Here is a 25842-nt window from a genome sequence, read left to right on the forward strand (position 1 = left end):
AGGTCTTTCCTGCACTAATGTTTTAGAATTTTTTTAAACTAATAAAGTCATGTATTTAAAATACTCCCAAATAACACAGAATTGAAAGGAAGGTAGTTTTGCAAGTACACCTTTAGACAATTTCAAAGCCTGGAAGACTTTTAGGACATAACAAAAATAGCTCAGCCCTGTGTCCTCAGCAGCTGAATAATAACTATAAAGTCCTCTGTGCTCTGCAATGCTATGTGCCTTTGAAGTGCTTCAGTGTGACTGCTCTTGACACCCTGTCTGAACAGCTTAATTATGTGGCTCAAATCCTTCCCCCAGTTAGAAATGAAGCAGAAGTCCCTGATGAGCCTGGGGAGCGAGGCAGAAGAAAAACACAGTTTGGAAGCAACTGAGGCAAACCCGGAGAGCCTGGGTGAGTGTGCCACTGCCAGCTGTGGTCATCCAACCCTCAGTTTTCTTTTCAGAACTTTGAGAACCAGCATCCTGCCTTCTGGGTTATGCTAGTCGAGACCATGTAGACCAAAGGAAAGTAATAAAGATATTAAATGTTGTTTCCAAATACTTGTCATTAATGGAGACAATGCCAAATAGGAATAATTATTTATTGACATGCTCTAAAGTGGAGCATCTTTCTGATTACTTGCCTTGCCAGCCTCAGCAACTTCGTGAGACCCTGACTTAAAATGAAACATTACCTAGCAAGTGGGTCCCTGAGTTCCACCCCCAGTACTGCACACATACAAAACAAATATGCTGCAGTTTTGATGTAAAAGTCTGATCCCTAGGATGTACATGGAAATAATTCAGAGAGTGGGAGCAGGTTGCAGGGGAGGAAACAAGACTGGCCATGTGTCGATCGTTACTGAAGCTGGGTAATGTGTACATTGAGAGGTTCTTATACTGTTCTGTCTATGTGTTTGAAATGTTTGCAAAAAAACTATTCTAGGATAGTACTGGAAAGATCTTGGTTTTATATAGGGAGGTAAAATTTGTTTCTATTTCATCAGTACATGTGTATATCACAGTATTAATGAAGGTAACTCTTGCCCTAAATCAGAAAGTTTAAATAGATTACCTTCTCTCTGAAAGTAGGCAATAATTTTAACTTTTTGTTCATTACCATTCTTGGTGTTGTTTTTGTGGTTTTTTTTTTTTCCTTTTTTTTCTTGCATTTAGCAAAAGAGTGTATTCAGAAAAGTCTTCTATTACTCAAATTTTTGCCCACGGTTAAAAATTCAAAAGAAAGCTGTGACAAGATGGTGATTGCTGATGAAACTGATCACCTTCAGCCACTTGACAGGCGCCAGAGGACAAGCTCTGTGGTAGAAGAGCATTTCCAAGCCTCAGCATCACCCAATGAAGCAGCAGCCTCAACTGCAGGAGACAAGAGTCCTGGCTTGGAGGTCCCACCAAAGCTGCCACCCAGCAGTGGCCCTCCCACTGCAGAACCTTCTACAGCTGAAGAACCCTCATCACCTTCCACACCCACCCGGCGTCCTCCCTTCACCCGAGGGCGACTTCGGCTGCTCTCCTTCAGATCCATGGAGGAGGCCAGACCAGTGCCCACAGTAAAAGAGAAATACCCAGTGTTGAAGGATGTCATGGACTTCATTAAAGATCAGTCACTCTCTCATGAGAGGTGAGCCAATCATTCCTAACCAGTATTCTGTCTTTTCAAGCCATAGGTACCCAGTGTAGTCAAAGACTTGAAGTGCATGGTAAAAAGAATAGATAATATTTAGGATAGACCAAGGCTTGTTTTGAATATTCAAGAAAATTTTTAAATTTTTTTTTCTTTAAATGAGTATTTTTTCACTTAAAACTTGTACATTATATTGTTTATAAAATGTATCTCAGCAATGTATCATTAGGATTTTTAAAAAGAAGAATTTCTTTTGGTAGTTGGCACTTAAAATTTTGTCTTATTTTAACCCTGGGAGAAATTTAGAACTCGATATGTTTTGACAAAATTATTTGCCCATAGGCCTACAATCTTTGGAAGTATGATGGGTTTGAAGTTAGTGAGGAATTTCTTATACTAAGAATGAAAGCTTTTCTCTTCAAGGAAGTAAAGACATCAGAATTCCTTCTTCATTATTTAATTTTAAAAAATTAGTTGTTGGGTTTCTGCAGTTAGCGTGCACTAATTTGTAACGCTGCGTGATGACTAAACATAGCAAACGGATATTGATACTGTTCCTGCATGTTATTTCTAATCCTCACAACAGTCTTTCCTTTTCATTCATATGATTTCATAACTTGGGTGGAGGGTACATTTTCTTTCTACCCCAGCTCAGGAGTTTTTTGGGCATTCCTGACTTGAGTTCTGTCTCTAGTGTTATAAAGGTTCTTTCCTTGAGGAAAGCCCAAGCCCAGAGCATCCTGGAAGTCCTGAGGATAATTCAGTACTGTACAGAGTCCCTTGGGCAGCCTCACTGCTTTCATCCACCATATATACTTTTCCTGTTGGAACTCCTGACCTGTCAGAAAGATTTTACCAAGTAAGTACAAATGCTGAGTCTGTAAGGAGATCAAGCAGAGGTCATTTTAAAGAAATCCTAATTGTCTTCTCTGATGAATAACTGTCATTTCCATATAGGATTCAAAGTTAACGTTTTTGTTGAATTTATTCTCTCATCCTAGGGAGAAATGGGTTATATCATTTCAGTAAGTACCAGGAACATGTTCATTCTTCCTGATGACTTTATCAGTTATATTTTGCAACAGAGTGAGAACTGTATTCCTTTTGTACCCATGCTGTCATTCAGCTCCTGGCAACTGTGAGCTAAATGTAATGTTCAATTGCATCTATCTCTCAAGGTGGTTCTAATCTTTGCTTGATAAATATTTTTTCAATATTTTTGGTTGTCAATGAATCTTTTATTGTTTATTTATATGAGACAGGGTCTCTTGTGAAGTTGCTCAGGATGGCATCAAACTTGTAATCCTTCTGCTGAGTATCGATCCCAGGGCCTCACACATGCCAGGCAAGTGCTCTACCACTGAACCACAACTCTGGCCCCGATAAATATTTTGAGTGTCTACCATTCTAAGTTTTGTATATACAATAATGGATAAGGCATACAAGGTTCTAATGGAGCTTAAATTCTACTGAAGAGCAAAAGAGAGCATTTAAAATAAATAAATGAAAAAATATTATGCCAGGTGCAGTGGCACTTACTTGTAATCCCAGCTACTCAAGAAGCTGAGGCAGAAAGATTACAAGTTTGATGCCATCCTGAGCAACTTCACAAGAGATCCTGTCTTAAAAGAGCTGGGCATGGTGGTGCATGCCTATAATCCCAGTGGCTCAGGAGGCTGAGGCAGGAGGATCTCAAGTTCATCACTAGCCTCAGCAACTTAGCAAGGCCCTAAGCAACTCAGCAAGATTTTTTTTCTTTTTCTTTTTTTCTTTTTTTTTGCAGTACTGAGGATCGAACTCAGGGCCTTGTGCTTGTGAGGCGAGCACTCTACCAGCTGAGCTGTCTCCCCAGCCTAGCAAGATCCTTTTCCTAAATAAAATATAAAAAAGGGCTGGGGATGTGGTTCCATGGTTTAGTGCCCGTGGGTTCAATTCCTGGTGCCAGAGTACTAGTAGTAGTAGTAGTAGTAGTAGTAGTAGTAATTAAAAAAGGAAAGAAAAATCTGGGAATATAGTTCAGTGGTAGAGCACTTGCCTAGCATGTGTGAGGCCCTGAGTTCAATCCCCAGTACCAGAAGAAGAAGAAGAAAAAAAAAGAGAGAGAGAGAGAGAATCAGATAGTGATATTGCTATGTGGTAATTTAATGCAGAATGACTCACTTTGGGTAGTCAGGTTAAAGCAGACTGAGGAGATGACATGTAAACCAAGAGATGATTGATCAGCTGAGGTCAGGAAGAGGAGGTGTAAGGAACAGTACAAAGGTTCTAGGGTAGAATTAGTCCAAGGAACATAAAGAAAGCAGCATGGCTGAGTGAAAGGGGGAAATGGGGTAAAAACAAGGTCATAAAGTTAGGCAGGACCCTGGTCATCCCAAGACATGTGGATTTTATACTGAGTTGTAGATGGAAAACCACTGAAGATTTTGAAGCCCAGGAGGAGCAAACTTTGATTTATAAAAGATACCTCTAGCCACCATGTAAAAAGAATGGAAGTAAGAAAAGCAGTTTTTGGGGATGGTGGTGCCATAGAAGCCAAGAGAAGAATGTCTCTCCAAAAATAAGAATAGTCAGCTGTAGGGCTGTGGTTGTAGAGTGTTTGCCTAGTATGTGTGAAGCACTGGGCTTGATTTTTAGCATCACATATAAATAAATAAATTTAAAAAATAAAGGTCCATTGACAGCTAAAAAAAAAAAAAAAAAAAAAGAATGGTCAGCTGTATCAAATATTGATGCAAGAGTTTGAGTGAGATAAAAACATACTGTATTTGGCAAAAATCTTGGTGGAACCATGGGACCAAAAGCCCAGTTGGACTGGATTGAAAGAGAATAGAGGTGATAGAAAAAGAGACTATAGACAAATAGTTCAAAAAATTTGACCTTAACAGAGAACAGAGAAAAGGGGTAGTAAGTGAAAGGGGATGTGGGACACTTAAGGATTTTGTTTTGTTTGGTTCTGATTTTTTGTGGTGCTGGGGATTGGGCACATGCTGTACCATGAGCTACATCCCCATCTCTGCTACTGAGGTGTTAGAGTGCTTTTGAACATTGGTGGGAATGAATCAGTAAGAGGGGAAGCTGATGTAGGGGAAGAGGGGATAGTCTACAGTAGTGGCTGCATAGTTGAGAGGTTGGCCTTGCATAGAATCAGGGAGGCTTATCTGTGGTAGCAGAAAGAAACATGACAGTCAGTTCAGTGCAGATGCAAGTTGGTGATAAATTGGGTGGTACAAAGATAAGAATTTCTCATAATCATTTATATTTTTTTAAAACAAAATACGAGGATAGTCATTATCAAAAAATGAAGGTTGAGAAGGCGGTAGTGGCTATTTAAGGAGAAGCAAGAAGGTTCTAGATGGTATGAAAATTGAGCGAATCAGTCTATGAAATTGCCTGATAATTTCTAGGTGCTTATTTGAGAATTATGGTTGTAAATTTAAAGTGACAATGGTCCACTTGGTTATGTGATATTTCCTCCAGCTACATACAGCAGTTTTGATACAAGTATAAAACTTCTCAGGCAAGCAGATGGAAGTAGAAGGAAGCCAGGGAGTTGGTATTGCTATGGTATATGATGATGGACCATGAAATCCAAACTGAAAAGGGAGCACAGAAAAAGCATGGTAGAAGTAGAATGATGAAAGTGATGTATCCTCAATGGCCGGGGCTCATGTGGAATTAAAGAAGAGATTGAGTGAGAGTCCACAATATTACAGCAGGATGAGAGGTTGTGGGCAGATTTGCATGCTGTAAAGTCAGCCATAACTTGGTGACAGTGTCAAGGAAATGACCATCAAACTGGGATGACTAAGAAGAGAAGATCCTTGGCAATGAAGGCAACAGAGAGTTGAGAGAAAAAGGAATAGTAGCATCACTCCCAAGGATGTTGAAATCACTAAGGTGGAAAGGATCAAGGTAGAAAAGCCAGTGACCTTAGTACTAAAGTCATCAGTGAAGGGAGGCCGAAGGGTGAGCATGATTGTGTGGAGAGGACTAAATGAGGTAATCTGTGAAAAATACTTAACACAGTATCTGGCACTCAAGGAGTCAGGGGAGGTGTGGTTTTTATATATATATATATATATATATTTTTTTTTTTTTTTTGGGATTGGGAATTTTTATTGTTTTTCTTTTTATATGGTAGGGACAAATACAAGCAGTCATTCTCTTCCTGCAAAGGCAAACAGAACAAATCAGACTAAAAATCGAGAGCTTTTTCCTTCTTATAATTCATAATTCGGTCTGGAACTCTTCCTCTCCCTTTCAACATCATTTTGTCAGGATAGCCGTGAACTGTGCCGAAGGCTTGGCTGTCTGGAGCTGTTTCAATAACTCCTTCTAAGTTGACATGGTGCACACCAAAAGGATCCTCAGAGTAGCCACCATCATGAGTATGACCAGCAAAGAAACACACCACACACTTGTGAGACCAAATGACTGCCAGAGCATCTCTGTAGTTCCAGGCCAGGCACACGCTGTCAGAGGCCTCTGGGTAAATGGGAAGATGGCCTCATCCAAATGGACTGAGACCAGAGAAAATCCACATATGTGAAGGAGTAGGCCATCAACACCCATGTCTTCACAATCACCACCTTTTCTTGGTTTGTGTCAGAGAATGTAAGAACTTCGTTCAACCAGTTCAGTTGTTCTTGGCTGAATCCTCCATTAAACTGGACAAACTGGGGCTCAGAAAGTCCTTGAGGACTATTCAATTCCGTATTTGGATTGTGCTCCCTCAGTATCTTCATACACTGCTGGTATTTTGGAGAAGACTGATCCACGCCTAAGACACTCAAGTCATAAGCATTGAGTAAAATGAACCGAAATTTAGGGAATGGTACAAAGTGATATGCATAATAATTCTCTGAGGGTATGGTCTCAGGATGATGTACAATCCGATCTTCTAGAAACCTTGTGTTAAGTTTAGAGCGTGTTAAATAGTCTCTACTGAAGTTGTAGAATTCGTGATTTCCCCATGTATGATGAACTGGCACTTTAAGCATTTTGAGTGTGTTCATAACAAGTTCTAGAGACTTTTCTGATGTTTTATGCTGTGCATTTTAGCCATCAATAATATCTCCAAGCTGGAGGACACAACAGGGTGTGCTGCTTTCTTTATTCCAGTCTTCAATGGCGCCCTGTAAGTGAAGGAGACTATGTCTGTAGTACCTCCGCCTGCTTCCTTGGAAATTGTATCCATCTTCTAAGTCAGCATATTGAATATCTGCTATTACTCCAAAGGAGAAGAGTCGTTCTGAATTATCATTGAGGGTTCCAGGATTGGGATTATCAGCCATAACCTCCGAACTCGTTTAGCGCGCCGACTCCTTGACTAGGGCTCCCAGACTACCAGATAGGACACCGGTTTTTATATTAATAAACAAAAATGAATAGTTATTATCTCCAAACTTCTGTCAGGCAGCTCTCTCTACCCGGTCAATTCAACTCACTTCCTGTTTTCTCCATTACTTTCTAAAATTATTGCATCTGTTATCACTTAAGTTTTTGCACCACTTTGTTCAGCCTGCTGCTTCTAGGCTCTTTCATATAAGGAATAGGATTATTAAGTAAAAGCTGTCCTAAAAGTTAAGTCCATGGTTTTCTTTCTTTCTAGTTACTTTGGACACTTGGAAGGCTGTGGTGCTGATCTACACAAAGAAATTCGAGACACTTATTATCAACTTGTTCTGTTTTTGGTCAAAGCAATTAAAGGATTTAATAGCATAAATGACAGGTACTGGATGACTTTTTAATTTTTAAAGAAAATAATGTATTTTTTCTGCAAAGTTGAAAATGTAGAAAACCACAAAGTATAAGATAAGAATAACTTCTAATTTTACCATTTAGAGCTACTCGTTAATGTTAATTTATTAGTATATTTTTTGTTAGTCTTAAGTTTGATGTGTCCATTGGGGATGAATTTTGTTTTATCTGGGAATTTTATCACCTATTAGTTTTTGATGTATTATGTGCAGTTTTAAAACCTGAGTATAAAACTATTTTTCAATCTCCTTCTTAGTAAGTGGTTTAGATATAACCCTTAAGTCAAATTTCTCTTCTGTAAATCTAAATTGCATAACCTTGGCTAGTTTGGGGCTGGCCCAATCTTGCTTTGTTTGGGGAGGTCACTTTTACTGCTCAGCCTCTACTGTAAAGAAGACCCTGTAGTAGTCCTGCCAGATGGAGATCTTACCTTACACCTTTCAGGTTTCTTTTGCTTCAGCTTTGAAGGATATTTATATGGAATATGAGAACTTCTGCTTTCCTATTATAAATCAGGTTACTGACTTGCATTGCCCCTGTTGTCTCTGTCAGTTGTGGGCAGCTTTGGTAACTGTCACTTCTGTGGCCTCCTTAGGTCCCTACTGCCTGCCTTATCCTGTGTTCAGACGGCCCTGCTTCATCTGTTGGATATGGGCTGGGAACCCAGTGACCTTGCCTTCTTTGTCGACATTCAATTACCAGATCTCCTCATGAAAATGTCACAAGAAAATATAAGTGTCCATGACAATGTGATCAGGTAAAAACACAGTCCTGCACTCTGTACTTCCTAGAGTAGATGACAAAATACAGGACTCATAGCATGAGGGTGAAGGGCATGGGCTTTGGAGTGAGAGTCTATGTTATATAGATCCTGACTTTGTCACATACTACCTGGGTGACTGAGGGCATTATTTAATCCCTCTGTGCCTCAGTTTCCTCATCTTTAGAGATGAGATAATACTGTCAACCTCTGAGGCTTGTCATGAGGAATAAATGTGTTTTATTTCTGAATTCAAATGATATCTGACACTTAGTGATGCTCTGTAAATTGGCAGCAGTGGTGTTGTAAAGTTGGAAGATGAGGATCCTTTGCATTTTTGGGATTCTAATATAGCCTGTTGAATTGGAGGATTTTTTTTTTTTAACACTTACGTATGGTGTTAAATACTATCAGGATTTACCTTATAACAAAAAATAGCATACACAATTTTTTTACCCCATTCCATTTTTGACCAATGTCTCTTCAAAGTCCAGGTCCACTTATCATTAGCCACTTGTGTTTGTGGAAAGAAAGAAGAAAAGGAAGTGGGACTTCAAGAAGGGAGAATGAGGAGGAAATAAATCAATGAGGCAATTTTTACTCTCAGAATAGATGTTCTGGGAAAAGGAGACAGAATTAAAACTGTCTTCTTGTTTGACTTCAGCCTTGCTCTACTGTCAGAGAGCAATGAAGGCAGAGAAAGGGGACACAACACTGGGTGGGCATCAGCATGCTGTTTCATCATCTGTCAGTCTACCCATTATTTCAAGGTTTGTCTACATTTGCATGATACAGTCTTAAGGGTTAGGACACACCTTTCACACCAGTCCTTCCTGGCACTAGCCCAAAGCTAAATAAGAGTAGACCTAAAATCATTTTGTTGGGATACATGAATGAATGTATATTTATTTGTTAGTTGGACAGCATTTTTTATTTGCATTCAAGCAAATTATTTTATGTTTAAAATTCTTGTTGCTAAAATAAACTATAAACTGAAATGACGTAAATTTATAATTTTGGATCTAAAAGGAGCCCATGAGATTATCTATCTGAAATCCTTTATTTGAAATGAAACAGAATGAGGGAAAAATACAGTCTTCCTCAGTATCCTTGGGAGATTGGTTCCAGGACCCCTCACCAATAAAAAATCTGCAGATGCCCAAATCCCTATGTAAAATATAACCTACCCACATCCTCCCATATACTTCAAATCATCTCTAGAATCCTTATAATATATGATATAATATAAATTATATTTAAATAGCTATTAAGTTAAAATAGCTGTTATGTTACTATAGCTATTTATACATTGTTACCCAATGTTACACAGTTTTTAGGGAATAATGACAAGAGAGGGAAAAAACCTTACCATATTCAGAGCAGACACAATTTTTCCCCCCTAATTTTTGATACAATGATGGTTGAATCCAAGGATGTGGAACCCTGGGCTATGGAACCAACTGATACAGAGGGCCTACTTTGATGTGTCCAAGACCTTATTGTAGCTAGTGGTAAAACCAAAGTCATATGTCCTGACTTCTTTTTGTGCTGATTCCACTAGGATGTTCTGAGCATGTCCACACAGAACTTTTTTTTTAATTACTATTTTGGCCCATGTGCCTGGCATATGGTAGGTTCACCTCACCTAGAGTAATCTACTCTAAAAGGGGCTTCTCCATTTTTATTAGCATATATCTAGACAAATCCTGCAGTTTAGAAAAGTAATTGACTTTTCTCTTCAAAAGTTTAAAAATGCCCAGTCTATTAGACCCAAGGTCATGGAATCTGCTAACTAGCACTTTTCATGGGTATCTGGAGTTGCTTTCTCCCTCCCTCTTGGCCCCCCTCTCAGTTTTTTAAATGCTTTTTTTCTCTTTATGTCCTTTTAGCCAGTGGAGTGAAGAAGATGAGCTTGCTGATGCCAAGCAGAACTCAGAGTGGATGGATGAATGTCAGGATGGCATGTTTGAGGCCTGGTATGAAAAAATAGCCCAAGAGGATCCAGAGAAGCAGAGGAAAGTAAGACCTTCCAATTAGAGTGATCTGGAGTTTGGAGAGGAGGGTGTGCTTTGGGCCTGCTGGCAGGCTTTCTCCTGGGAGGGCATTCTGGACCTTCATGTCTGGTATTAATCTGAGGTGCTCTGCATCCTGATGTGATCTATCAGTGGCTCCCTCCCACAAAACTAGACCCAAAAAGAGTGGCTAACAAGACTGATGTACACTATTAGGTATCAATTTGTTAATTTACAGTGAGAAATAGAATTGCTGCAGGACTTGGATTCTTATGTCCTTGGGCAGCACATTTTATTTATACAGGCAAGCACCAGGGTGGGTTGCCTGGTGAGCTAGGAAGCAACCTTCTGTATACTGGAGTCAGAGCTGCATGACTAAGGCATCCCCCAGATCAGGTAGCCTGCCCCATCTGTCTCCACATTAGGTGTTAAATTTGTTGCTACCACATGTGCCAGGCATCTGCTGCCTCAGAGTCATTCGTATTCTATGATTGAGTGCCTACTTGTGCTGATCACTTTGCTCATATAGCGCTTCTGTGGTGCTTGGATGTAGCTCAGCAACTGGGCCTTGTGACTTTTTCTCTCCTGTACATTAATACATTATTGGGAGACACTCTGTATGTCTCAAGTGACCAGTGTATTTCCTCTGCTACTATATATTATTGGCTACTATATGTGACTTACAGATTTAGTTCCTTCATTTCTAGGCCCTAAAGATAAACCATACTTTGACAGCCTCCAAGATTTCCAGTAAAACAGTCTGCTTGCTTATTTAACAGTGCCTTTACTATCTTCCTAGTAAATTTTTTTAATTTCCTTATTTTTTTTGTTGGTGCATTACAGTTGTGCATATTGATGGGATTTGTTGTAACATTGGTACATGCACACAATATAACAATATAATTTGTTCAAAAACTGTTTTTGTTTTTTTTTTTTGAGTAATAAGAAACAGTGCTCCTTTGCAGTGTTTCTTATGTCTGCAAACACTAACAAAGTCCAGCCAATAACCCAATCTAAAAATTTGGATGCTGTTCTTGTCTGTTCCCTTTTATTGAACCCCATATCAAGTCAGTCACCAAGGTTCCTCACTTCTGCCTCTTAAATACCTCTCAAGTCTGCCCACCTTTCCCCACCCCTCTTTCTGTGTTTCTAGGCCATATTACCTATTATGGGGTCACTTGAACAACTTCTGTCATGGTCATTTTCCCTGGCTCTTGTCTTGCCCCGTTTAATCCCCTATTTTGCCTAGTAGTCAGAGGAACTTTCAGAACGTTCAAATCTAATTCCATTACTCTCCTACTTAAAAACAGTCGATAGCTCCTAAGGCTAGCATTCAAGTCCCTTGTGGTTTAACCTTTTCAACTTCATCTGGTTATTCTCCCTCTTCACTGCATTCTATATAGAGGGTTATTGCCGATTTCATAAACCCTTGTCTTACCTCCTTTTTGTTTCCTATAGAACTTGCTATACCTTTTACTTTTATCTGATATGCCTAACCACATTTATCCCCTCCCAAATAGTACTCTTTGTCCCTCAGGTCTCAACTGAAGAATTAATCTCCTTTGGAAAACCTTCCTTGACCCTCCTAATACCCATCGGTAGCCATCCTCTGTGTTCTCTAAGCCTCCCAAATTTGTATGTCAAAGCACCTATCACACCCAGAGGTCATCATCTACTTGCTTAAAGGATTTCCCAACTAAACACTTAGTTCATTCAGCTTCAAATCCTAGCACCTACTACAGTGCCTGGGTCATCTTGAGTACCTATTGAATGAGTGAATTGGTTAATGAAGTGGCCACATTAGAAAGTCTCATGGTTGATTGTGTGCGTTTCACCTTATAGATGCACATGTTTATTGCTCGCTACTGTGACCTGTTAAATGTGGACATCTCTTGTGATGGGTGTGATGAGATTGCCCCCTGGCATCGTTACCGGTGTCTGCAGTGCAGTGACATGGATCTCTGCAAAACTTGTTTCCTAGGTAAATTTCAAAGACTAATCATGTCACATTCAAAAGTCGTAATTGTTTCTGTGTTCTGTGATCTTGCCATCTTTTAAAACTCTCCTTGTACTAAATAGAAATACTGCCCATCGATGTCCTCTGACTCTGGCTTTATCTCACCCATTCAGTGATAAGGTCCATTGCTCTTTCATCTCCCATTGTGCTGGGTGGGCACTTGATAAACACTCAGGACCATTGGATATATATTTAGTTGGGTTTCCAGGAAATTGTTTGTGGTAGTAGGGATTGAATTCAGGGCCCAACCATGCTAGGTAAGTGTTCTACCACTGAGCTACATCCCCAGACCTCAGGAAATAGTTTTTACTTCTGAATCATGCAGTATTTACAAATAACAAATCACACACACACACAAAGAAAAACTTCAAAAAATCTTTGATAATACACTTGACTAATAGGTGCTGAAGCAAAGCACGTCCACAGAAGTGAACATTGGAATGCTACTATACATGGTTCAGCAGAAAAAGACACAACTCCTGCCCTGGAAACACTTACAATCTAGCAGGAAGATGGAACATATCCACAGAATGTCTATTCCAATACAAGAGTATATGTGCTCTCGAATGAAAAAACAAGAGCAAAAACTCCATCATTCCTTAGTGTTTGCCAAGGGAACACACCAATAGATTCTTCATATTTGTCAGAGGAGGAGTCATGTGCGACAGCTCACAAATTGACATAGATTTGATTCTGCCAAACAGCATTCATGATGGGAATTGGTAATTTATTTAATCAGACTGGAGAAACAGGGTCAACATTGCTGAGGAATTCTGTGCTGGGATTGTCATTCACATGTTCAGAGCTACTGGGGCAGAGTGCCCGGTCTCCAGAGGATGCCTGCAGCCCCTGTCTTCCTGAACAGTAAATTGGGAATGATTCTTGTACTGAGATTGGTTTGTTAGAACTTCTAGGAACCCCGTGCCCCATCCACCTCACACTGATGTTTTTCTCCAGGTGGAGTGAAGCCTGAGGGCCATGGAGATGACCATGAAATGGTCAACATGGAGTTTACCTGTGACCACTGCCAGGGTTTGATCATAGGCCGGAGAATGAATTGCAATGTGTGTGATGACTTTGATCTTTGCTACGGATGCTATGCAGCAAAGAAATATTCCTATGGGTATGTCTCAGATGACCTAGAGCCATGTAACCTTTTCTTTATTTATTTCTTCATTTAAAGAGGGGCATCTTATTTTTTTCTTTTTTTCATTGGTACTGGAGTTCAAACCCAGGGCCTCACATATGCTGGGCAAATGCTCTACCACCAAACTATACCCCCCAGCCCTCCTTAATTAAAATTTTGTGGTACTAGGGATTGAATCCGGAGGCACTCAACCACTGAGCTACATCCTCAACCCTTTCTATTTTTTAGTTTGAGACAAGGTCTCACTAAGTTGCTTAGGGCCCTGCCAAGTTACTGAGGATGGCCTTGAACTTTATGATCTTCTGCCTCAGCCTCCCAAATCACTGGGATGGCAGGAGTGTACCATCGCACCAGGCTAAAAAAGGTTTTTATTAAAGAAAATTTCAAACATACCCCAAGTAGAGAGACTAGTGCAGTTAGCCTTCCTATACCCATTACCTAGATTTAACAATTAGAAAGATTTTGTTACATGTGTTTAGTTTATTCCTTTTTTTCTTTATAAAATCATCTTAAAGCAAATTTCAGACCTTAAATCATTTCTTTCCCATGTACTTTGTCTAAGGATTATAAGTATTTTCTCACATTACCAAAACATTATTACCACACCTTGAAAAATTCACACTAAGAACTTCTTAGCCTATTTTCCATAGGCAGTCTTCTAAAAATTACAAAATCCTGAGCTGGGTGTGGTGGCACATGCCTATAATCCCAGCAGTTCAGGAGGCTGAGGCAGGAGGATTATAGGTTCTAAACCAGTCTCAGCAACTTAGAAAGGCCCTCAACAACTTACTGAAATCCTGTCTCAAAAAATAAATGAATAAAAAAGGTTGGGGATGTTGGGGATGTGACTCAGTGGTTAAGTGCCCCTGGGTTTAATCCCTGGTACAAAAAAAAAAAAAAAAAAATTGCTAAATTCTGTAATGCAATGTCCTGTTTTTGTGTTTTTCATTTTCCTGTCTTTAAAATTTCAAAAACTACAGCCTAGAGGTGACTAATACCAGTTGCAATTAAATACATGTCTTGAGCCCCTCTTTGGAGCCTCACAAATTCTGTGGGCCTTATATATGTCTTACCTTTGCAGCCATTTGCCTACCCACAGCATCACAGCCCACCCCATGGTTACCATTCGGATCAGTGACCGACAGAGGCTTATCCAGCCTTACATCCACAACTACTCCTGGCTGCTCTTTGCCGCCCTGGCTCTCTATAGTGCACACCTGGCCAGCACAGAGGATGTAGATGGAGAGAGACTGGACCCCCAGGCCCACAGCAATGCCATCATCCTGCGGAGCCAATGCATGCAGCTTGTTGGGGACTGTCTGATGAAGGCTCACCAGGGGAAAGGTGACTATTCATCATGCCCAGAAACCAGGACCACCCTCAGACTGCTCCACTCAGAGGCAGAGGAGTCCCGTATTCCACACAAGGGGCTCACCTGGTGTGGCACTCAAGTCAGCAGATTCATTTGAGAGAAATGATGGCATTCAAGTGGCATTTAGTTTCTCTAAAATATTTCCATGAAGATGTAAAAAATCATTAATAACTAAAACTTATCAAAGTCTGTGATTGGAGTATTTAGTGTTTTGATCTACTAATATTTTATTGAGGAAGTTCAGATTTTTTTTAACATGAAGTGTAAATCTACCTCCACATAACTATTCTAGATGAGAGCTATTTATAAGTAAAATAGTATAACATAATAGCTAGGTGATTCTGACTTCAAGGGTGTGAGGGAAAAAATAAATGTTTAACTTCTGAAATGTTTACATTTCTCTCAGATAATATACTCCCCATTTTGGTTAAATTATGGAATTGGACCTACATTAGATATCAAGTGGGTAATATCAGTGCATCAGAGCAAGTTTTGTATCTGCCAGTGGGAATTTAGAAATCTAGTTGTGTGGCACTTCCGTGAAAGTATGTTTTTAATTTCTGAAACAGACAATCCTGTTTTGTCTTCTGTTTTCTTGTTAATAAAATGTCCAGACTTTTACCTTCTGAAGTCAGGAGCTAATAGATATATAGATAGCTAGGAATGTTTTTATTAAGTACTCCTGGGTTTGTTCGTGTAGACCTCATCCATCTGTTTCTATGCAGTGATAAAGTGATTTGTGTCTTTTGCATGAAATAATCCTTTAACCATTCTCTTTTCTTCCCTTATAGGTCTTAAAGCTCTCGCTCTCCTTGGTATATTGCCAGATGGTGACTCTACCCCAGGAAACCAATCCTTGCCAATTAGAGTACCCACCCACACATCAGAGGAACAGCTAGAGAAGAAAGTGGTCCAGCCTGCTGAGGAGCTGGCAGAGGCAGTCCCTTTTGTGCACTGCAATGTAAATAGCACTTCTTCACTATGCAGAAAAACAGGTTGACTCTGAGAGCCATTCACATGATGAAACACAGCTAAAAGGTTAAGAGTACAGACCCTCGAACAGGCTGCTGGGTTCAGATCCTTGCTCTGTTAGACCTTGGGCATGTTACTATAGTCTCTGCCTCCATTTTCTCATCTGTAAAATGAAGATGATAATAGCAATATGTATGACATAGGGTGGTTGTGAGGAGTTACCTTACACACTTGGAAATAACTTATGTATACTGCTTAGAACATGTGTATGGTAAGTTCCATGTCATTGTTAACTGTTCTTATTATCTGCCTCCTGGTGGTTTTGATAATGACTAAACAAGATATGCAACTAAAGAAGTTAGTTCCTAGTTCTTGGTGAGCATTGTATATGTGTAGCTATTTTTATGTTCAGTCAACAAATAGTTGATACCAAAAGCTTACTATTTAGGAAGTAGACACCATTAGTTTACATGTAGTTACATAAACAGAAATGCTTTTCTGGGTCCAGTTATTACCTGTGATTCTAACACTTAAAAACCAATGAATATGGGCTGGGGTTATAGCTCAGTTGGTAGAGTGCTTGTCTTCCATGCACAAGGCCCTGGGTTCAATCCCCAGCACCACCAAAACAAAACAAAACTGATGAATATAAAATAAAAAAATTTTAATCTTTAAGATAAGGATCTTTAACACAAAGATTATCTTGAAGATAGAAAGTTCTTCACCAGAACTTTGGAATTACATTATTACAGTGTCTTCACACAGTGGCATGTGGTACAGGGAGCATATTGTATGAGATCTTTCAGAGGGTACACTTTTAATAAGGCAGGTAGCTCTCCCAGTCTCTGTCATCTTTTAGAACAGTCTGTAACCATTCTCAGGAGGGTAGGACTGATGTCAGCTAATAGTATCCAGAGAAGGGGAAAGGATGCGTTAACTTCCACTGGGAGAGGACAATACCTTCTCCTTTATGATTGGTGTTATGTAACACTCCACCTTTGGCTGCAGAGAGGCAGTCAAGTTTGGTAGACTTCCCAGACTAAGAGCTAGACTGCCTCTACCATACACTGAAGTGTTCCTATGTTACCTAGATACCTCATATAATGGGAAAAGACTAAGGTCCTGGTGCACATGCAATCATTTGGGAACCCTCAGTGCTCAGGAAATGCAGACCAAGATCTGTCGCCATGCCTGGGCAGCTCACCCCCAGATTCCTAATCCCAGAAGTCTTCCAACTCTAGCAAAAGCCCTCTTAACAAGTCTCATTGCCAAATGAGATTCTCAAAAGGACAACAAAGGTATGCTTGTTCAGTTTGTTAAAATAGAGAACAAATAATGCCAGAACATGTTAAAGAGGGTGAAAGTATATGATTTAGAAATGGCATCTGGTTTGTTTGATCAAGTGATAGCTGTGATAGATTTAGCAACACCTGCTGAATTAACAAAGGTAGATTCTATAGAAAACTAAGAACTGAAAGATACATAGCCTTCAACTCTGTCCCACAGTCTAAGAATGCCAGTTTCTAAATTTTTGTTTTGTTTTGTACGGGGTATTGAACCCAGAGGCACTTTACCACTAAGATGCATCCTTGGCCCTTTTTAAAAATTTTTTTGAGACGGGGGTCTCACTAAGTTGCTTAGGGTCTTGCTAAGTTACTGAGGCTGGCCTCAAAACTTGCTATCCTTATACCTGAATCTCTCCAAAAAAGGTGCACAAAGTTGCACAAGGGTGTACCAACATGCCTGGAAGTGACTACCCCCCCCCCGCCCCTGCCCCACCATGATACTGGAAATTGACCCCAGGGCTTCACACATGCTAGGCAAATGCTCTGCCACTAAGCTACATCCTCCACTCCAAATGCCAATTTCTATATCAATAAAATGGCTACATCAGTGGCAATGGAAACAATATCATGTTTCTGGGATTTAGATTTTATATAGTCATATCTTCATAATAATATTAAATATAAATTTCATAATAATATTAAATGTAAAGATTTGCTTTTCTATTGAAAAAGAATGTGTGACAAACATAGTCACCATAGTATACTAGAAGGAAATTGACCATTTTGTCTTTTTCCCAAAGAAAGAACTTTCCAAACTTGGCTAAACAGAATGTATTAAAGATCTGGAACGGAGCCATTGTTTATGTAACTACAGGTTTTGACAGGGGCATTTGGAAGATGTTTGGAGGAATGTGACACAATGACTACTATCTTAATGAATTAGAGTATAGATTTATTTAAGAAATGAGTGGCATTTTTATAATGAATCCAGAAGTTTTTTTAGTCTGTTAAAACTGGCTAATGATAAAATTATATTATAAATACCTTAGTTCTTTCACATGCACCATCATGTTTTTAGGGAAAGAGAGCCATAGACAAGGAAATCAGACCTTTGGATTCCAAAGAGAGAAGTAAGGCAGATGCAGGTGTCTCTTTCTTGAAGGATCCTTCATGCCAGACCGACATTCCAAATGTACCTGCAGATACTCACATACCTCCAGGACTTCCAGGTAAAGAATATCTGGCCAGTACCTTTGTCTCTTTCATCTTTGAATGTACTTTAGCCTGGGCTTGTTGGTTGTACACAGTTTTATGTTGTTCAGCCACCAGTGTTTCTCCATTTAGTTCAGGTGGGGCTGGTAACATTTTGAAAAGTCACCTTTCCTTCACTTCAACTGCTTTCCCATCTTTTTTATTCCCTGTATTTAATAAGTGTCTCTCAGTGCCAAGTACCATGCTAGACCATGGGGAGGAAACGGGTACTGACTCAGAGAGACACAGAGCCTCCCTCCCCAACTACCCACTGAAGCTCACAGCCTAAGAGAGCTTAAGACAGAGGTACAGGTAACTGTCATAAGGGACCTTGATATACAAGGATCTGTTGTGGGGTCAACATTCAGGGCAGAAAGAACAACATGAACAAAGACCTCCAAGTAGAAAAGCCCCAGAACAATACGGGGAGAAGTCCCTCATGACAGGTGTGTAGATATGGGCTGGAAGATAAAATGAGCTCTGCAGTAGAGCTCCTCTGCAAAGGCTTCAGCTGCCTGCCTGAGGAAAGCAATGACAAGGCCAGAGCCAGGTTGTTGGAGAATGCATTGCATGGTGCTGTAACTGAAGAGTTTGGAAGCAAGCCTCAGCCTCCTTCTTACTGCAGTCGCTGGAGGCAGATCTGTCTTATCAACCCTCTTGTGTGGAGGTAGGACTGAGCACCTGGCATTCTGCCCCATCTATGGAACCAGCTCTCAGAAGGAGCTGACACTCCACATTGGTCCAAGTCATCAAAGTCCTCTGGAGTCGGATACCCTTGATGACCAGTATGCTGGTTCACAGGCAACAAGTATCTGTCAGGTACCCACTGTGCTCCAGAGACATTGCTCCATGCTCGGTACAATACTGAAAGAGACAAAAATCAGAAGGGCAGACAATAAATAATAAATATGGAATGTTAAATGATAAAATATTAGCATCTAATTTAAGAACAGGGTCAGAAGAATGGGGAGGTGTGGGAAGGTGACTGCCCATTCCATAGGGAGCAGACAAGCCTCCTTGAGAAAGGAACATCTGCTTAAAGACATACTTAGCAATAGTTTTTTTTAAGTTCTGGTATTACTGTGTAGTGGCACAGGACAACACAGTGATTTACTTGCACGTATAGAATGTGGCAAAATCTGAAAGTTTGGCATTTTACAACACAGATACTGAAAATTCGGAAGTATCACCTCAGAAGCCAATAGTGGAAAAGGCAGTTACTCCAAACCCTGAGCAGGTGTTTGCTGAATGTTCCCAGAAGAGGATTTTGGGATTACTAGCAGCCATGTTACCTCCCCTAAAGTCGGTAAGAGACAGGCAGCATTTCTTTGTAAAATGGGGTGGTGTCATGCATAGGAAAAAATGTTGTTATGCTAGATGCTGTAGCAGACTGTTAATAACAGTTATCTCTATGTCCCTGAGGAAGGGATTATAAATTAAAATTGTTTTCATCATTGACCCCCCCCCACTATATTTTGTATATATGTATGTGTGTATACGTATATTATGACTTACTATTTCTATTATAAACATTTTTCCATTATTTTATTTTGAAAATTTTTAAGCTCATAGAAGATTTAAAAGAACAGTGAATGAAAATCTATATGGATTCACTGGTTGAGAATTTACCTCTGTATATTTACATATCTTTTATTTTTTCCTAAAATTTTGAAATGATCACTGACACTTCATTCTTAGTACTTCAGCATATGTCTCCTAAAAGGATACTCTCCTATACAACCACAATGTCATTGTCATACTTAAAATTTTTAACATTGACAGAGTAATTTTCTTATATACAGCCTATATACAGATTTTTCCAAAATGTTCCTTAAACCTTTTTTTTTAAATCAGAATCCACTGAAGAATTGTATTGCATTTACATGACATGCTTATTTTGTCTCCTTTAATCTACTTCCCCCTCCTTTTTATTTGTTGTTGTTTGCTTTTGATAACTCAACTCATATCTTCAAAGAGTCTAGACAGTTTAGATATGTTTTTATTATTTTTTATAATTTTCTGGACTCCGTATTTTTTTTGAACTTCAGAATCATTTTTATCAAGTAAAAGAAAAGATTCAGCTAGCATTTTCATTGAATTTACATATTAATGTAGGAATAACTGACATCTTTATGACAGTCTCCTTTTTTTGGAGGAGAATTGAACAGAGAGGAATTAGATAGATAGCACATTGATGAAACAGGATTTCCCAAGTGTGCAGAGTTCGGGGGGAAGGGAGGTCCTCCCTAGGACTGAAGGTTTGATCCTGGGGTCTTTTGATCCAAAGACTTTTTTTTAGTGTGTGCTGGGAGATGCTCAGACTCAGCAATAATTTTTGCATGTGAATTGAAATTGATTTGCAAATCAGTTACAGTTCATAGGGGCATGTGTCTTACAGGAAAATCATTGTGTTCCTCTTGATATGTAAATCTAGAGAGATAGAGAATGAATCATAAATGCATACCAGTCCCTGTAATTATCATCATAAACCACAGGTTCATTCTATTTTTTTTTTTCCTTTTTGTCTTTATAACTCCTGTCTTTAACAGTGAGATCGGGATCCCATTATCCTTTATATAACTATTTATTTGATCAATCTCCCAGCTGCCATTCTTCTTTGAAAGGTGTCCTTCTCTCCTCTGGTCTCTTGACATCCTACCTTGTGCCTCCCCTCGTAAACACCTCCTTTCCACACCTGGGTCTGTCCTAATGCCAGGGTGACCCCTTGCATTGAGGTCACCCTCACCCACAGCAGACTGTTACTCAGCACAACACTCTCCTTATGCTGCATGAAAATTCATGCCGGGCTGAACTCCCCACATGGATGCCCTCACATCTCCACATAGGCTCAGACACTCACTTCAGGCTACATTTCCACAATGATATACCCCCATACAGAACTCAAATCTGACTCTTGAGTATGACTCCTGGGAACACCTTCCTCACCCCACTTGTGCATTGTTGTTCCTGCCATGGAAACTCTTCTCCCCATGCTTGGGGTCTGGCAGCCTGCAGCCCACACTAGCCCAACCCCTACCTGGATGCCTTCCTCGTTCTTCTTGGACCCCAGCACCTTCACAGGCTGCCCCTTCAAGGGGATGCCCTCTTGATAATCAATTTTTACTTCTGAGAACAATTTTTTATTCTTCAGTGCTTTGTTTTGATATTATGGACATAGTGCCCTTTTGAATCACACTGAGGATAACAACTCACAATGTGTTCCCTCTTGTTATATAAATCTGAAAAGAGAAAGAATGAATCATAAATTCATTCCAATCCCTAATTATCATTGTAAACACAGGCTACTTATCTAAATGGTATTTATAATGAAGAATTGGAAACAAGTAAGTTAATGGGCAGTATTTAAAGAAAGAAAAATAACTTTTCAATTGTTAATTTGTTTTACATGTGTTACATGTAAATGTACTTGAAAAAGTTGAAAGGCTGTTCACTAATCCATTAATAGCTATCTCCTGGACATTGGTGAGGGGGCAGATTATGGAAAGTATTAACTTTTGTGTATTTCAGAGTTATTTTAATTATTTTACAATGGACATATCAGGAGGGGGAAAACACCCAAACATTTAAGTTTACTTTTTAGGGTAAAGGAATTTGAAAGTAGGATCAGAAGATGAAACCCAAGAATATTTATTTTACAATTGATTATATATTTGCCATTTATGAAGGTCACTGCATAATTCTTTTGGAACTAGGCCAGTTGAAGATAATACTCAAAGGGGATGAAGAGTTTAGCTGGTGTGGTTGCTTGGATCCTCTACTGAAGAGCTTTCCCTTCTCTTGGCAGGGTCCCACAGTTCCCCTGATAGACCTGGAGCACGTCCTCCCACTCATGTTTCAGGTTGTCATCTCCAATGCAGGCCATCTGAATGAAACCTACCACCTAACCCTGGGTCTTCTTGGCCAGTTAATCATCCGTCTTTTACCAGCAGAGGTAGATGCTGCAGTGATCAAGGTCCTCTCAGCCAAACACAACCTGTTTGCTGCAGGGGACAGTGCCATTGTGCCAGATGGCTGGAAGACCACCCACCTACTCTTTAGCCTGGGAGCTGTGTGTCTGGACAGGTAGCCTTGGTTCTCACTCACCTGCCACTCGCACTCTACCCACTATAGTGTCTACTTAGGTCAGAGAACTAACTGGTAATACATTTCAGGTACTACAGTGCTATTGTCTGAGAATCTCCTTCAGCCATAGACTTGGTTTAATGGTGATGCTGTTATTCCACACTAAACAACTGAGCAGCCTCAGCACTGCCTGCCTAGTCAACACTCCAGTGATATATATTCTGGTGTATTTTTTACTGAAAACATTAAATGTAGGTCTTGGGGTTGAAAATCTATTTTCATTATAAATAAGGAACATAACCACAATACCAAATTTGGAAAAGAGAAATGAAGAAAAAAATTCAGCCTGATTTGTACAATATTAATACATCTGCTATTTTAGTCTATTTCTTCCTGAGCCATTTTTTTGGTGTCTGTGTGTGTGTGCATCAGTGTGATTGTGTATGTGTGCACATGCACGGTGATTTCTTATAGAGATTTCTGAAACCATGGTTGTAGGCTACCAGCCAGCATCATTCAGGTAGTTTTAAAACTAAGTAATGAGCAGCCCTTTGCCTCTGGGTAGTGAGCAGTGTAGTGAGCCTTGCAGTGTAGTGAGCTCTGATCAGTTGAGTTTGGAGCCCTGTGCTCTGCCACCTAATGGAGCTCTTGCCTTCCAGCCGGGTGGGCTTGGACTGGGCATGCTCCATGGCAGAGATCCTGCGGTCACTCAACAGTGCCCCACTGTGGCGAGACGTCATTGCCACCTTCACAGATCACTGCATCAAGCAGCTGCCTTTCCAGCTGAAGCACACCAACATCTTCACCCTGCTGGTGCTGGTTGGCTTCCCTCAGGTACAGCATTGGAAGTCCTGCCCCCACCCCCTTCAGTCCTCCTCATGCATGTCAAAGACTATGTGACATATATACATACTGGGGTATTTTCAAGATCGTGGGGTGGGGTGGTTTGTTCAACTTGCTTTTATTTATTTATTTATTTTCTAGTGGTGCTGGGGATTGAATCCTGGACCTCGCACTTTGAGGTTGCATTTTTTAAGTTTAACCATTTGATTCATTTTACTAACTGGTAATTGGCTTTGAGTAATAGATAACTGTAATATATTAAATTATAAAAGACCATCAAAGTTTGTCTCCCTCTGGCGTTCATCTTGATCTCATTTCTAATCTTCATGTCTCTCAATTGATTGAGACAAAGGGGGATGTAAAACATGGCATGTCAGCAAGGAGAAATCAATTCTGTGCCTAACGTGAACTTAGAGATGAGAAGAACCCTATCCTTAAGAGGTTGTTGAAGTCTAAGGCACAAACAAAAGGGCCTGAGTTTGTCCCTAAATCCTCTTTTCTGCCTCAGTGTGCTGGAGTTGCCTTTTCTCTTTCTCTCTGTAATGTTCTAGGTCCTTTGTGTCGGAACCCGCTGTATTTATATGGATAATGCCAATGAGCCCCATAATGTGATCATCTTGAAGCACTTTACTGAGAAGAACAGGGCTGTGATTGTGGATGTCAAAACTCGGAAAAGGAAAACAGGTCCTCAACATACTTACTTTTTCTAAGAAAAAAATTGTCTAATCCCTGCATGCCCTAAAATCAGTGAAGATAACCATGGTTCTTGCTCCTGCATATAGAAAGCATGTTCCTGAGCTACTTTTTCACCATCTCTGAAATAATGTGATAGAACTGGGATAATTTTGAAGGTCCCTTGGGCTGGGGATATGGCTCAGTTGGTAGAGTGCCTGCCTTGCATGCACAAGGCCCTGGGTTCAATCCCCAGCACCACACACACAAAAAAATTTTTTTGAAGGTTCCTTGCCATGCTATAACTTTTGTATATAGCTCTTTGTTTTTTCAGTTGGCCAAATATTCTGAACCTTTAATTTTTCCATTTGCAGGTCTCATTTGTTTTCTTACGGGTAATTAAAACTATGGAGTCAGGTGGCTACACATTGAAGAATTACATTGGTATCAGTGTAACTCTCCATTTTGTTTGTTTCACTTAAAATACTACTTCTTAAGTGTCCTTTTGACTTAATTTGCAAACCCCAAACAGTATGGAGTATCTAACCATTATATTTTTGGTTCTGTTCCTGAAGTAATCAGCTTTCTCCTCAGCTTTAGCATTAAGCAGTGCCCGTATTATTTCTGAGTTTTTTGGGTTTTTTTTTTTTTTTTTTTTTTGCATATGAATGTTCAGTTGTTCCAGGACCATTTGTTGAGCAAACTGTCCTTTCTCCATTGAGTTATCTTGGCATCTTTGTTAGAAATTAATTGATTCATATGCATATATCTATTCATGGATTCTATTATATTTCATTTTTCTCTGTGTCTGTTTTTTACACCAGTACAACACTCTCTTGATTATTTTAGGTTTCTACTAAGACTTGAAATCTGATCCTCCACCTTTGTTCTTCTTTTGGAGAATTGCTTTGCTCTTGTAGTTCCTTTGCCTTTCTACATAAATTTTAAAAACAGGCTGTCATTTTATATTAAAGAAATTGCTGGGATTTGATCAGCAGTACATGGAATCTATAGCTTTATTTTGGGAAAGTTGACCTCTTTAAACTCTGAATGTTTTGATCCATAAGCATGATACATTTCTCCCATTTATTAAGGGAATAAATTTAAGCTCAGAAAATTTAGGTCTTTGATTTCTGTCAGCCTGGCATAGGTTATTAAACTGCCTTCTCTCATCTCTGAATTGGTAATTTGTATCTTTTCTCTTTTGTTTCCTAGACAGAGATTTATTATTTGATATTTTTCAAAGGATCAGCTTTGGTCATTCATTGATTTTTTTTTCTTTTGTTTTTTTGTCTTCTTTCTTTCTTTCTTTCTTTTTCTTTTTTGTTTGTTTGTTTGTTTGGTACCAGGGATTGAACCCAGGACACATCCCCAGCCCTTTTTATTTTTTATTTTTAGACAGGGTCTCACTGAGTTGCTTAGGACCTTGCTAAGTTGCTGAAGCAGGCTTTGAATGAGTGATCCTCCTGCCTCTGCCTCCCAAGTCACTGGGTACAGGCAATGCACCACTGCACATGGCCCTCTTGTTTTCTGTTTCATTAATTTCTGCCCTGATCATTATTCATGTCTCTGCTTATGCTTGTTTGGGGCTCAGTTTCTCTTTTTGCTTTTTTCTGGAAATCATCACTCTAGCCCTATTTCTTTCTTTTGTGCTCTCTCTTTGTGTGTGTGGTTGCTATAGGGTTTACAGTGGTGAGAGTTTTTTAGTGATTGTTCTAAGGTTTATGCTATATGCTTTTAACTCATCATAGTCTACCTTCAAATATTATACCATTTCCCAATAATGTAGAAATATAGTATTTATTTCCATTTCTTGCCCTCATTCTTTGTGTTATTGTTGTTATTTTATTCTACATGATATAAATCTCACATTATTTTTTCTTTAAAACATTAGAGATTTTAAAAGAGATTTTTAAATTAAAAAAAAATAACTATGTAGATGCAGTGGTGCATGCCTGTAATCATCATATTTCAGGAGGCTGAGACAGGAGGATCTCAAGTTCAAAGCCAGCCTCAGCAATTTAGTGAGACCCTAAG

At 39.5% G+C, this 25842-nt stretch overlaps 1 protein-coding gene and 1 pseudogene across 3 annotated transcripts in view; one reads left to right on the forward strand and one right to left on the reverse strand.

Annotated features, from left to right (window-relative positions):
- ZZEF1 (zinc finger ZZ-type and EF-hand domain containing 1) overlaps nt 1–25842 on the forward strand; it is a 115580-nt gene that overhangs the window by 69937 nt on the left and 19801 nt on the right. For both annotated transcript variants that reach the window (XM_079130744.1, XM_079130743.1), the window contains exons 28-42: nt 307–400; nt 1165–1627; nt 2325–2489; nt 7242–7361; nt 7986–8147; nt 10040–10169; nt 12005–12143; nt 13137–13302; nt 14408–14670; nt 15490–15659; nt 18035–18185; nt 19374–19513; nt 22013–22290; nt 22950–23124; nt 23685–23817. In XM_079130744.1, coding sequence (XP_078986870.1) covers nt 307–400; nt 1165–1627; nt 2325–2489; nt 7242–7361; nt 7986–8147; nt 10040–10169; nt 12005–12143; nt 13137–13302; nt 14408–14670; nt 15490–15659; nt 18035–18185; nt 19374–19513; nt 22013–22290; nt 22950–23124; nt 23685–23817 — 2749 coding nt within the window. The remainder of the gene's footprint in view (nt 1–306; nt 401–1164; nt 1628–2324; nt 2490–7241; nt 7362–7985; nt 8148–10039; nt 10170–12004; nt 12144–13136; nt 13303–14407; nt 14671–15489; nt 15660–18034; nt 18186–19373; nt 19514–22012; nt 22291–22949; nt 23125–23684; nt 23818–25842) is intronic.
- On the reverse strand, nt 5737–6985 carry LOC306656116 (manganese-dependent ADP-ribose/CDP-alcohol diphosphatase-like; annotated as a pseudogene). The gene has a single exon. The product of its transcript is annotated as a manganese-dependent ADP-ribose/CDP-alcohol diphosphatase-like (transcript).

Source organism: Sciurus vulgaris (genome assembly GCF_902686455.1).
Source record: "Sciurus vulgaris genome assembly, chromosome: 3".
Classification (NCBI taxonomy): Eukaryota; Metazoa; Chordata; class Mammalia; order Rodentia; family Sciuridae; genus Sciurus; species Sciurus vulgaris.